At 39.3% G+C, this 13108-nt stretch overlaps 1 protein-coding gene across 1 annotated transcript in view; it reads left to right on the forward strand.

Moving 5' to 3' along the window:
* CLASP1 (cytoplasmic linker associated protein 1) overlaps window positions 1-13108 on the forward strand; it is a 167592-nt gene that overhangs the window by 78495 nt on the left and 75989 nt on the right. The window contains exons 9-19 of the mRNA XM_068195417.1: window positions 1975-2127; window positions 3081-3151; window positions 3820-3912; window positions 5244-5389; window positions 6133-6268; window positions 6994-7064; window positions 8056-8115; window positions 8835-8912; window positions 10755-10922; window positions 11715-11764; window positions 12928-13098. Of these exons, the coding sequence (XP_068051518.1) occupies window positions 1975-2127; window positions 3081-3151; window positions 3820-3912; window positions 5244-5389; window positions 6133-6268; window positions 6994-7064; window positions 8056-8115; window positions 8835-8912; window positions 10755-10922; window positions 11715-11764; window positions 12928-13098 (1197 nt within the window). The remainder of the gene's footprint in view (window positions 1-1974; window positions 2128-3080; window positions 3152-3819; window positions 3913-5243; window positions 5390-6132; window positions 6269-6993; window positions 7065-8055; window positions 8116-8834; window positions 8913-10754; window positions 10923-11714; window positions 11765-12927; window positions 13099-13108) is intronic.

Raw genomic sequence — 13108 nt, forward strand, 5'->3', positions numbered from 1 at the left:
AAAAGGCAACTCAGAATTTAATTTGTTTTTAACCTCTAGCCAGTTGCCTTGTTGTATATTTTTCTGTTAGGTGAGAAACAATATTAATAAATCACATTGGAAAACTGTGTTAATAAATCTTCAGTAGCTGTGTTAACACAGAATATAATCAAGCAACTTATTAGGAATCTGGCTAGACTAAACAATCTCTTGCAGAGAATTTTCATTTAATTGAATTAAAAACATATTTTCTAATCCTTTAATCGTTCTCATGATTGTTCCCTGAGCTCTTTTCAAATTAGTTTTGAATTACATATGTCAGAACAAGACCGGTGTCAACAGGGAGATAGCACGGTCTCCATGGCTGCCTTCAGGCACTGTGTTAAAAAGACAGCCCACATCCTAATTCTGCTTTATATTCTCTTTAGCTGTGTGACCTGAAATTTATCTAAGTTAAACTTCTTGTGTTCACTTTTTCCTGAACAGTACAAGTACCAGTTAGTATTTTACCCCTTTCCTTTAGAGTTACTTTTTTCCTCTAGCCCTTTCCCATATTTCAAGACATCTTAAGCATCAAAATGAAGAGGAGAGATGTCCTTGTTCACCTTTTTTCACTTTTTGGATGCTTTTCTGTACCTGCCATGTCAGTATTGCATTGTGATGGGAGAATGGCATCATGTGCACTGCTGCATATCAAAAATGGGGTGTGTAGGTTTTTAGATGATCTGTGGTAGTTCTGTGTTCAGGTGCTAATGAGCCAGTGCCATTTAGGGTAGAGAAAACTGGAGGTGTTTGAGCTGAGAACAAAACGGGTTTTCTTCCTGTTCTTTTGCCTCCCCTAGAATATGCCTATACGGTTAGCAAGTTATTTTTTTTACTTTCAGAAAGCTCAGTCTGTATTAAATGTCACTCATTAGTGTCTCACTAGGAGCTTGTATTTGTTACTAGATGTTCCCAGATGCTTTCCTGAGCAGGGATGTATTAAAGCACCTGCTTGACTTTTTGCCAAGTGAAAATTGTGAAGGAAATGTTCCTAATCTGGTGAGAGTGAGTGTGTACTTTGGGCTGCTGGAGCATGAAGCTGGTCTCAAATCTTGGATGAAGTGTTCCTGTGGAGAAGCTGAGTGATGGGGGCTGAGCTGGCTTTCTGGCCTCAATAATTACGTGTTCCATCTATATCAGCTACCCAACTGCTTTGTCACCTTTCAAACTATGGCTGTTTTTTCAAGTGAATTAGCTAATCTGTGTAAAACTGCAATATAAGCAGTCCTTTGGAATTGAAGTAACCTTGACTGAGAATCAAAGTGGCTGTAATTAATTTTTGGTTAATCTATGTTCACATTTGGTGGTAGAGGCTGAAGTTGGATGTACACAGAAGGTTCTATAAGGTTTCATGCATCTTATATTTATGTTTTTATGAATTTGAGGGAACTTTTTGTATTTCCTTGTAAGGAATCTCTGGTGTTAATTTAAAGAGTTAAAGGGGATTTGTAGCTCCAGATGGGTCTGTGATTGATGGTCTGTGATCTGTCAACAACATGGGCGTTTCCAAGTGAACTTTTCTGGGTGACACTGTTTATCCTTGGTCTGATGCAGGCAGTTGCTGCTGGATCTTGGATTTGCTTGTGGTCTTAGTTTAACTACAGTCCATGTCAAAAGAGCTCTTGGAGGCATAAATGTGAGAGATGCAGACTGTCAACACCCCAAGTATTATCTGCAGCTTGCATCTTTCTGCTGTAGAGTTGAAGTTCATTCTTTTCATCTGAATGCATTCATTGAAAGGGTTTATAATGTAGTGGCTGCAACAGCAAAGGATTGGGTTCAGTGAGCTGGTGGTATTCCATGACTAACTGGATTTTAGCATGAGGACACTGCTGAGATGGGAGCTGGCAGAGCAGGCTGGAAAATGTAGCATGTTGCCCATAACTCAAGCATGTTCCTTGGGACGCCCCCTTGCTTCATTGGTCTTACAGCTGCATGTGGTTTTTTTGGCAGACAAAATTTTTGATGATGAAGACTCCGTGGATGGAAACAGACCTTCCTCAGCCAGCTCCTCTACATCTTCAAAGGCCCCTGCAAATTCACGCAGAGTTGGGATGGGCACTACCCGCAGACTTGGCTCTGCAGCTCTGGGCTCCAAGTCTTCCAGTAAGCCAATAGCTTGTATAAATTGATGTGTCTGTGAAGTATTTACAGTGTTCATATTGAGCTTCTTGCAAGCACTTCCAGATTGGCCCCCAGAATCCAGTAACAAATTTTTTCCTATGCAGTCATTATGTGTGTGTTCTCTGCATGCCACAACCAGAGTCTGGTAGGATGAATCTCCAAGCAATCCCCACATCCCCGTAATTTATTTTGCATTTTGTGAGAGGTTGCACCTGTGTGGTTGTGCACTGAGGGCTATGAGTAAATCATGTTGGTACTAGATTTTTGCTTTTATAGTTCCAACTCTATCTGAACTGAGGCTGCTTATAGCTACATAAGCTATATAGCCACCCTTCAGCCCTTGCAGTCTAAACCTGACACACTGGTTTTCTTTTAAGACCTTTGGGCATTGCTGGTAATGAAGGTGCAGAAAGAATTCTGATCAGTCATTCTGAATGTTAGCAATTATTCTGCATGTAGCTCTAATTCTGTATGTGTCCTAGGGAAAGGGAGAAAGTTCCCTATATCAGGCAGTCTCTAATCTGATTAGTATACCAGAGACTATTTATCTTCCTTATCGTTCGTCTGTTTGTGCACCTGTCAGATCTCCACCTCCATCTATTATAGATGGGATTAAATCCTTTAAAATAAAGTCTCCCATATAATTAAAGTAAATATTCCCTTTCATCTTTCAGACTGTGTCCCCTAACTGTTGAGTGACTACTGTAATGACTTCCCTAATGTGCCCTGTGTGCTTGTGAGTTGAAGCATGCCATGAATGTCTCACCAGTGCCTGGCATTGAATTTCCCTGCCTCTGCTTTTGTTACATCTGCAGCACTCCCAGGCTACATGGGTAGTGAACTTTCTCCTGATTAAGTGCCTTGATAGCTGGTGATTAATTGATTCTCTTGTTGATAACAAGATTGAAAAGACTTTTTCATTTGTGTGTCAGCAGCCAAAGAGGGAGCAGGTGCTGTGGATGAAGAAGACTTCATTAAGGCATTTGAAGATGTCCCAACAGTTCAGGTAAGTAGAGTTACCTGTTAAACCATGCTGTACTAAAAAGCAGAATGTGGATATAGGATCTCATGCTAATCACTGGCAAAATGTGCTTCGTTGTGATGCTGGCAAATCGTTAAGGGGGAAGCAGGTTAGAAGTTGAAGGGAGACAAGTTTTAAATGGTGGGGTGTGCTAGTAGTTTATGTGAAACCCTCTGGGGACTGAAAGCAGCAAAGGTGACTTGTGTCTCAGGGATCACTGCTGTTGTGAGTGTGACAACTGGACCATACATGTTTGTTGATTTAGCTGGATAGCTGAGATGCATCATGTGTCCCCTCTCCTTCACTGGAGCTTTGTATTTGGGACAGCTGAACAGCACATATATCCACTCATGGTCTTCTGTAGGTTTTGACTAATATAGGCACTAGTAGCTGCAGGAATGCTGCTTAAAATTGTGAAACTGTAGTAAAATAATGCAATATGATCCTTTAGTCATCTTGTGATAATTTCTAAAATTTGTGGTTGCAGGCAATGGGTGTAAATTCTGTGCATTGTGCAAAGCCAGTTGTGTCCAAGGCTAGCACATGATGTTTAAGCATTGAGGTGCAAAGGATATAAGAATGTTGTTGGGAAGTGATCTGATTTTGTGGACTAAATCCTGCATTATGGTGCTACTCTGTATTTCAATTTGTAGATTTATTCCAGCCGGGATCTTGAGGAATCCATAAACAAGATCAGAGAGATACTATCAGATGATAAACACGACTGGGAACAGAGAGTTTCTGCGGTAAGTAGTGAATTTAGATAGGATCTCTATTGATACAAGCTTTTTCTACACTGAGCTTAATCCTACTGAGGGTACTGGGAGAACCTCAGACTAAGGCTGGAATGTAGTTTTGGTGGTGAGCGTCTGCTATGTTCCCTCAAATTTGAGGGAAACGTTTCCTTGTGAGACTGAATTTAAGCCACATTTGTGAAGGAAATTGCTATTTGATATATGTCTGTTGAGACAGCATCAGGTTGAATTGGAAGTTGTGCAGCAAATCCAGTTGCAAAGCTAGAAATTTGGTAACAGGTGCTAAAATCAAAATGTCGAGTCTTATTCAGAATATCTTAAAACTTAACTGATAAGGCAGAAAATTACTTTGCTTGCAGAGAACTTATACTTCTACAAAAGGGAGGTATAAAATAATTTAGCAAGAATCTACGCACTTAAGTTTTGAATAAATAAATATGACTGTGGGAAGTGTGGAAGTGGAAAATTCAATGTTATATGCATGTCAAGACCAAATACTATTTAGTGAGGTGAGCTGTGTTTTCATGATACAAATAGATGCACATTCTTGTCTACACAGTAGACTTTCATAAGTGGTGTAGCAGCTTTGCCATGTCTGTCAAACCCTGTGTTACAGATCTGAGTGGCAGACTGGGCTGATTCAGCTTACTTCTATTTAATTTTATTTCTGTACTGAGTAACAGGCAGCTGAAATCGAGGCCATGTGCAGATGCAGTGGTGCACAGGAGGGCCTGTGAAGGTGTCAGAGGATTGTCTGTAGGATGAGATGGTGGTCCCTGTAATATTAATAGGAAATTTCCCATTTTGATGGGGTCAGGGTTCCACTTCTGCTAGAGCCAGATAACTGTTTTAATGAAGTCAATGGACACATTCTGGATATAAGTCATTATTACCCAGGCCTGAGTGTGAATCATGTCCTTTAAGTCTAGGTATCTTTTTAAAACAAGAGTCAGCTGTGAGATTGCTTAAACATTAGAAGCTGCTGTAAATAGGGAACAAAGGAGAATGTTTAATATATATTTAGATTTAAAAAAATTGTTTGGGTTATTAACTATACAAATTGAGTAGCTGTATGCAACTCTTCTGGATTTCTGTAAGTTAGCGAGGATGTTTAGCTTATTGTACTTAGTATGTTAACTAACCCTGGATTGAATATAAGATAGGAAATAATAAAATTACTTGGGCATCAAGAATCAGCTTCCTTAATGCATGTTGATGAATAATTGCACAAGAAACCTGGAACCAGGTATTGGTCTTGAACATAACTGTCCTTATATTTGCTGCTCATTAACAGTCGCTGCTTTCTTTTATGCTCCTAACAGTTGAAAAAGATCCGTTCCTTACTTTTGGCTGGAGCTGCAGAATATGATAACTTCTTCCAACACTTAAGACTTTTGGATGGAGCATTTAAATTATCTGCTAAAGACCTGCGGTCTCAAGTTGTAAGAGAGGCTTGTATCACCTTGGGGTAAGTTTATTTTCTATGTGTGTTTGAAATATGATGTAGAAGAAAAGGAGCAGGCACTGGTTAAAACACAGTTAGGAGGCAGCTTGTGCTGTGGTGCTATATAGTTAAAGCTAGAACATAATTTTTCTGCTTCTGTTTCAAACCCCATCATGTGGGCCACTAATTGTAATTCTGCCAAGCCATGTACCTGAGTATTAAATAATGCTGATGTGGGATGCACAGAGTGAATGAGCAAGCCATGCCTTCATGCACAAGTAGGGAGGGAAGCATTGAACAATAAAGCTGAAAATGTTTGTTTTGTTCTGGTTCAGATTGAGCTATTTTTTATTTCTGATGGTCTATCCTTTGTGAAATACTTCAAGAAAAAGTGTGCTGCAGTGTTTCTGACATGTTTGTTTTCTTTAAATAGGGAGCTTCAGAGAAGTTGTAATATAAACTAATAAAAGATATTCTATCACCTTGATCCCATTTGTTTGATAAATAAATTTTTAGCTGTGCTAGTTACTTTATTTTATGCTGACGTTATGGTTTCTCAGGGTTCACATGAGTATAGGACACAAGTTTGAAATGAAAGGAAAGGAACTGTTTTTTGAAACATGGTGTTATCTGTCCTTTGGAGTTGGAGTGGAGGTGACAGTTGCAAAGATTGAGATGTCAGATGTGCTTATGTCACGTGTTCTGTACAAGTCTGACTTGCTTTATCTTCAGCTCACTTACCAGCATGACTTCATTCTGTTTTTCAGACATTTGTCATCAGTTCTGGGAAACAAGTTTGACCATGGGGCAGAAGCCATCATGCCAACAATTTTTAATCTAATTCCAAATAGTGCCAAAGTCATGGCCACTTCTGGTGTTGTAGCAGTTAGATTAATCATTCGAGTAAGTATACATCAAAAGAGAACAGTGTTACAATTTCTGAACACTGCAGTTTTTCTGATGAAATATGAATGCTGCTGCAATAAAAAGAAGATTAATGCCTAATCTACTTTTCTGATAGTGCTGGGCTTGGCTGTCTCAGATGTTCTGCAGCCTTGTGCAGATGATGCTTGTTAAGCTCTGCCAAAATAGTAGAGGAAATGTTTCTTCTTGCAGGACAAAAAATGAATCTCTCTAAGAGCTGAGCAAACATGTTTCTTTGAAAGGGTTTTAGACCAACCTTGCAGCACAGACTCATCCTCTTAATTATGCTCTAAAATACCTCACAGACAGTCCATGTTTCTCAAAACTATTAGTTCACTATTAGTGGTGACTTCTGCCTAGTGATTCATTGGGTAAGCTGTAGGTAGCCTAATGTCTCTAAAATTGTCACCATTGGCAGTTTAGATCCTCCCGCAGTGACTTCAGCTACTTGACTCACTAGAGAGTGTCATTATAAAAGAAAATCGAGTATTTATTAAAGGTATTTTAGCTGATAAATTGTAAAATATTTTTAATATTAAAAATCTGTCTATATCTGTTAGTGTTCCTTTATCTAGCAGTTCTGTTTTTAAGTATTGAGCAACGATAAGGATCTGAATACTGGGCTCAGGTGGGTGAAGGAGATGGTCTTTCATTCTATGAAATTGTGTAAAGATTTCTTCCTGTTCTTGTTTGTTTACTTCTAGCACACGCACATCCCTCGGTTAATACCCATCATAACCAGTAATTGTACCTCCAAGTCTGTTGCAGTTAGAAGGTGAGAATTTAGTTTGCATTTACTGGTTTTCCCTAGTAAATAGATGCTTTCTGAAAATGTGAATGTATTTGTTATTTTTAAAAAGGGTTGAAAACACACTTAATATAAGAATGAATCTTATTCTTCTCCATGATTTGAGTTCAAATTCAAAATCAACTATCCTGCATAAACTGCATCACTGCAGAGAGGAAAAGGCATTTTTCTGCAAGGAAAAATGCTTTTTAAACTAATTGTTGTCCTTAAATGCTGTTATAACAACATATTATTTTGGCATTTTTATAGATATGTTCCTATTCCCCACTGCAGATATGTTCCTATTCCCCACTTTGTTACAGTGACTTGTTTTCTTTGAGCCAGTAAATCAGTCTTACATGAAAGCATCATCTGGAAGGGAACTTGGACTGAATGGTCTAATGGTCCTGTCTGCACTTAAAATCGAAGTGCTTCAGTCCACTACCTCACTGGGAGACTCTTGCCTCCTCCATATTCTCTAACTGGTTCTCTTTGAGATAGGCAAAAGGAAGGGCTTTGTGGTTGCTGTATTTGGTGACAAACCTTGAACACATTTCAGCACACTTGTGCCTTAAGGTTCTTGAAGTGAGGAAGGGAGATTAAATTTGGAAGATCTGTCCCCACATGAGGCTAACTGTGGGGTTTCTGTGTGAAGCCTGGACTGACAAGTACAGAGTATCAGTATAAATCTTCTGAGTCTGTATCCTGTTAAATGAAAAAGGAAGCTTCCAGGATTGTTTATGGAAATCCCTCTCTTCAGGCTTCCCTGTAGAAAGCTGCTTCCAATTAATACTTCTGACTGTTTATTAATGGTTTTTTAGAGCTGTTGAGATTTTTATTGAGGTCAACACTGAATTTTGATGTCTCAAAACACTTCCTAAGCAAACATGGCTGTTGTTCAGAGTCAGTTATGGCAAAGCTAGTGTGCCCCAATTAATGTAAACTCAGCATTTCTTCTCTTTCTTCTCTCTCCTCTCAGGCGCTGCTTTGAATTTTTAGACTTACTGTTGCAGGAGTGGCAAACACACTCCTTAGAAAGGTAAGTTCTGAATACAAGTGGGTTTGTTCTCTCCTACTTATCTGGGGAGAAGGAGATTATTTCCTGGCTCATTCTGCAGAAAGGATCATTAAGGAGAGAGGATCATATTAGGTATCTGTAGTAGAGATGTTTTTGCTGCCCAAAAGAAGCGTGTATGCAAATAAACTGTTTGTTCTGTAGTTCTGTCAGAGTTTGGTGAGTATGTCTCCTATACCAGCCTTGGAAAACCTGGCTGAGCAAATCCCTGAACTCAATAACTTTTGTTTAACATTTCTTTTTCCCTTTTGCACCCTGAAGTGAGATGATGAGGTGAAGTCTGCTGCATGTCTTACCAGGAGCTTCTGAGACACCTGCATTACTTCAGACTAGTGACCAGTTAAAGTAATTGTGCAAGGAGAGACTGGGACACAATTCCTTAGCCCTAGACTGCACAAGGCTATTTAGGGCTTAGGAGACTGTTCTTGAATCCAGGCAGTTTGGATAGCTAAGTAAAGGTCTATGAAGGATGCTGCTTGCTGTTTCCTAGACAGCAGTGTGGATGAAATAAAACTGACTTGTAAGAATAAATAAATAAAGGGCACAAAAGATCCTTGATGGAAATGAAAGGGTGTGGTGAACTGTTTGTTCTCAGAAACCAAGGCAAAATCTAATTAGTCATTTGTTCATAAGTGTGGCACGTCTTTCTGAACTGCTGAATAATATTTTCTTTCTTCTTTCAGACACATATCAGTGTTGGCTGAAACAATAAAGAAGGGAATTCATGATGCAGACTCTGAAGCTAGGATAGAGGCAAGAAAGTAAGTGGAAGCTATTGTTGGTGTCTCTTCTTCCTCCCCTTCTTTGCCCCTGTTTTGTGAATCAGTATTACTGCATGGTTGAGACAAAAATCCAGACAAGGTCCATTCTCCTGACTTCCCAGTTGGTGGAAAAAAGAGAGGCTTAGAGGTGACCATTCTGTACAGTTCCCTGAGGAGGGGAAACAGAGGGGGAGGTGCTGATCTTTTCTTCCTGCAGTCTGGTGATAGACACGTGGGAATGCTTTAAAACTCTGATAGGGGAACTTCTGGCTGGACAACAGGAAACAGTTCTCTACCAAGAGAGGGGTCAGACACTGGAACAGGGTTCATAGACGGGTGGTCAATGCCCCAAACCTGCCCCAAGGGGCACTTGGACAATGTCCTTAACAACAGATTTTACTTTTGGTCAGCTCTGAATTGGTCTGGCAGCTGGTTTCTATATGTTTCTTATAGGTCCCATCCCACTGAAGTAATCTATTCTATTGTTATTTGCTGCTCTTGAAATAAAAGTCCTTGTGCTAGTACACTACTAAATTGTATCCTAAATTAAGGTAGTATTTTATGACATTGAAAAAAAAATTTGTGCCTATCTATATGAAATTTTAATATTTTAATTAATTTTATTCTTTTGAAGATCTTATACATTTTTATTAATATGATCATACTTAGGGGTAGTATGCTGTGTACCAGAATCATGCTTTTCTGAACAGAATACTACAGGAACATTTTTCTGCAGAAAGAGGATGGTGTAAAACATGAAAACAATGAATAATAAATTTTACTAATATAAATGCTGTGTTTTAAGTAGTGGTGTTTCACAGTAGGATGCTTAAATCCTTTTGAAAGGCAGCATGTCCATCACTGAAAATTAAAGTAGTCACTGAGACTTCATAGCAGGTGACTAGTTAAGCTGAATAGACAGCAAGGAGAATGGCATGGGACTTCACAGAGCATGCTTAATTCTCTCTTCCCATGTTTATTAAATAATAGTGTGGCTGATCGTGAGACAGAAATTTGTTTTCTTCTTGTGATGTGAGAGTGCTTGTGGCTTCTCTGAGGAATGGCTGTCATGCACAAACAATTCTTGATTCATTTGAGCTCATGATCTTACTCTTGAACTGCCCATTAGTTGCCTCTTGAAAAGTACTGAGAGTCTTCATCTCCTTTGTGCCTCAAGAGTGAATGGTGTTTAGCCATCAGCCAGGAGGTTTGGACCATAGAGGAATTCTTCCCTCATCTTAAAATGCTCTTTTATTTTCATCATGGAACTGATTTGAAGTCCATGTGAGCATCTCTTTCCTTTTTCTTGTTGTTTTTTTTTTTTTTCCCAAAAAGACAGGCAGCAGCCTCAACTCAGTACAGAGACCTGTCTCTGCAGCATTCTTGGAGACCTGTTGGTTAAACTTAAGGAAGAAGGCAGCAGCTGGTGCTTTCCTGAACCAGGCTCATTCATGTGTGTTCTGCCTTTGGCATGTTTTTGAAGTAGCTGCTGCACACCCAGTCCCACACTAGTGTCAGTCTGGTGGGCCTGCACTCTCCCATGTACAGTATGGGAGGGATGAGGGTTTCTTCCCTAATGCAGCTTTGTTGGCTACTCCCATTTTTATAACAAATGCACCAAATGGTTCTTTTATTATGGTTTGTCTTTTGTGCAGCTGTTGGAGCAATACAATGGTTGAAAAAGCTGTTTGTCTTAAACTTGTCAGGGCAGTAGGTCCTTGAAATGGCTGGGCTACGGAGCCCACTGATGGGAATAGTGAGAAAGGCTCTGGCTGTGCCTTTGTGCCGCAGCCCCCTAAAATGTGACAAGGGTGTGTTCACCGTACTGTGCATCATTTCCAGGTGCTACTGGGGTTTCCACAGTCACTTCAGCCGAGAGGCAGAGCATTTGTACCACACCTTGGAGTCTTCCTACCAGAAGGCCCTGCAGTCACATTTGAAGAACTCTGACAGCATCGTGTCCCTGCCACAGTCGGATCGCTCCTCCTCCAGCTCCCAGGAGAGTCTCAAGTAAGGCTTTCTGTGTCACTACCTCTCCACTTCAACAACTGCTGACAGACAGCTCCATTAAATTGAAGGAAACCATCACATTGCTTTGACTCATCTGGTCATTATTTGGATTCTACACTTGGTTACTCCAAAATAGATTTTTAAATTTATTTGTTTATTTTTACCTAACACTTTTACCCCACTCTTTTTTGTATGAACAACAAAACCCTGTACTGGCTTTAAAATATAATCATTATCTTGACTCAATAAATAATTTTCTAGGAAGTTATTTGTGCTCAGCAGATACTGTTAGTTATTTAAGCTTAAAACAGTGCTTAGATTGAAGTTCTGCATTTAGCATTAATCCTAGAGGTGTAAGTCTGTCTCTTGCCAGATAAAAGAAAAAAATGACTAAATTAAACTTGAGTTGTAACTGCAGAGTCAATATGTAACTCTTATGTTGAATGTATGTATTTTACCTACTCTCAGATACACAATCCAAATGTCTGTGATTTAAGTGTAAGACCTATATGAAAATACCCATAACTTATTGTTGTAACTTTTTAAATCTACAAAAAATGTACTTTAAAATCTCATTTTGCACAAATAATGTGAATACTAATTTATTTCTTAATGCTTTTATAAATAATTTCATGATGATGCTGTATTGCTAAACAACAAGCTTTGTCAGTTTATTCCTGCATATAAATAATTTCCTATTTACTTAATTGTGTACTGAGGGAACAGAATTATACTGCTCTTGATGACTGAAATACAAGTTTTGTTTTAATAAGTGTTTGTATTAACTTCCAGCCGTCCACTGTCTGCCAAAAGAAGTCCTACTGGAAGTACAACATCAAGAGGTGAGAACAGGAGCTGAAAAATGTGCTCAGATGTTGCTAAGGAAGTGTGAAATTGTGATACACAAAAACCAACTTTGATCACAGTTTACTGCTCCCTAAAACAGCAGCTCAGGATGTAGAAATTTTAATTACTTTTGGATTTTACACCATATTCTGTGCATCAGCTGTGGATAAAAGAATGCTTTTAAAAGAAGCTAATAAATCAATAATTTCGTACACCTGAAGGGAAGCCTAAAAAGCCTTGAAAATTGTAGGCAAGGTATGTTTAGCTTTGTAATAACTTGAATAAACTGCTGCTGATGCTAAGACATGCAGCTATGTAGTCTAATAGTTTTGCAGTTTTTGTTATTTATTCTCTGTGGTTTCAGCGCTTACTGGAGGTGTCTGCATACAAGTCCTACAGCGTTAAGTTCCATCTCATTGCTAATCTGTTTTTCTTGTCAGATGGAATATTTAGGTACAGCTTTTCTGTCCTAAGTAAATGCATACAATAATCTAAATAATACATTTTAATATAGAATATAATAGACAAAACTTTGTTTAAAAGATAAGCTGCCTTTTACACCTGACCAAGGTTGGGTTCTGGCTGGTTTGTCTGTAACTACACCCTACTGAGACCTTTGATTCAAAGAGACGTTGTTGTGTAACCTACTTGACTGTGCACACAAATGCATGTTTGCTTGCAGCTGAGTAGTCAAGCTTCATGCTTAAGAGGGTGAGCATCAACAAGTGATGGGAACAACGATCCTCATGAGAAGATGAGGTGTTGGGAAGGAAGTTATTAGAACCTGGACTGAAGGACCTGCAGGTCTGTTTTGGCCAGCAACTCTCACGTGCCAGTGATGGGTACTGTGGTTGAACTTTCCCATCTAAACTCTGTTAGAAATTTCTTTTTACTGGCCTGACAGCCTTTTTGATCTTACCATTTAAGCTTTTAGAACTTGATAGTTCTTAGAGGTAGCATCAGGGCAACATTGATGAAATATCTTTGCAGGCAGTGTGGGGAAGCCCACATTGCCCTGATAAAGCATTCTTAGTTGAGGTATTTCAGTGCCAGCAGGGAGTGTTAAAAATAGTACTTTAAACTGCTTGTCAGGCTCTTTGAAGCACACAGCTCAAAAAATTAATCTTCTTTATTCTGGATCTCCCACTCCCATCTGCAGCATCTACAGTAAGTACAAAATCTGTGTCAACACCAGGATCTCTGCAGCGATCCCGCAGTGACGTCGATGTGAATGCAGCAGCTAGTGCCAAGTCAAAAGTGACGTCTTCTGGAGCATCCACCCCCTTCAGTTCTGCTGCAGCCTTGCCCCCAGGGTCATACGCATCACTAGGTAAATCTAC

The sequence above is a fragment of the Anomalospiza imberbis genome, chromosome 7, assembly GCF_031753505.1.
Source record: "Anomalospiza imberbis isolate Cuckoo-Finch-1a 21T00152 chromosome 7, ASM3175350v1, whole genome shotgun sequence".
Taxonomy (NCBI): domain Eukaryota; kingdom Metazoa; phylum Chordata; class Aves; order Passeriformes; family Viduidae; genus Anomalospiza; species Anomalospiza imberbis.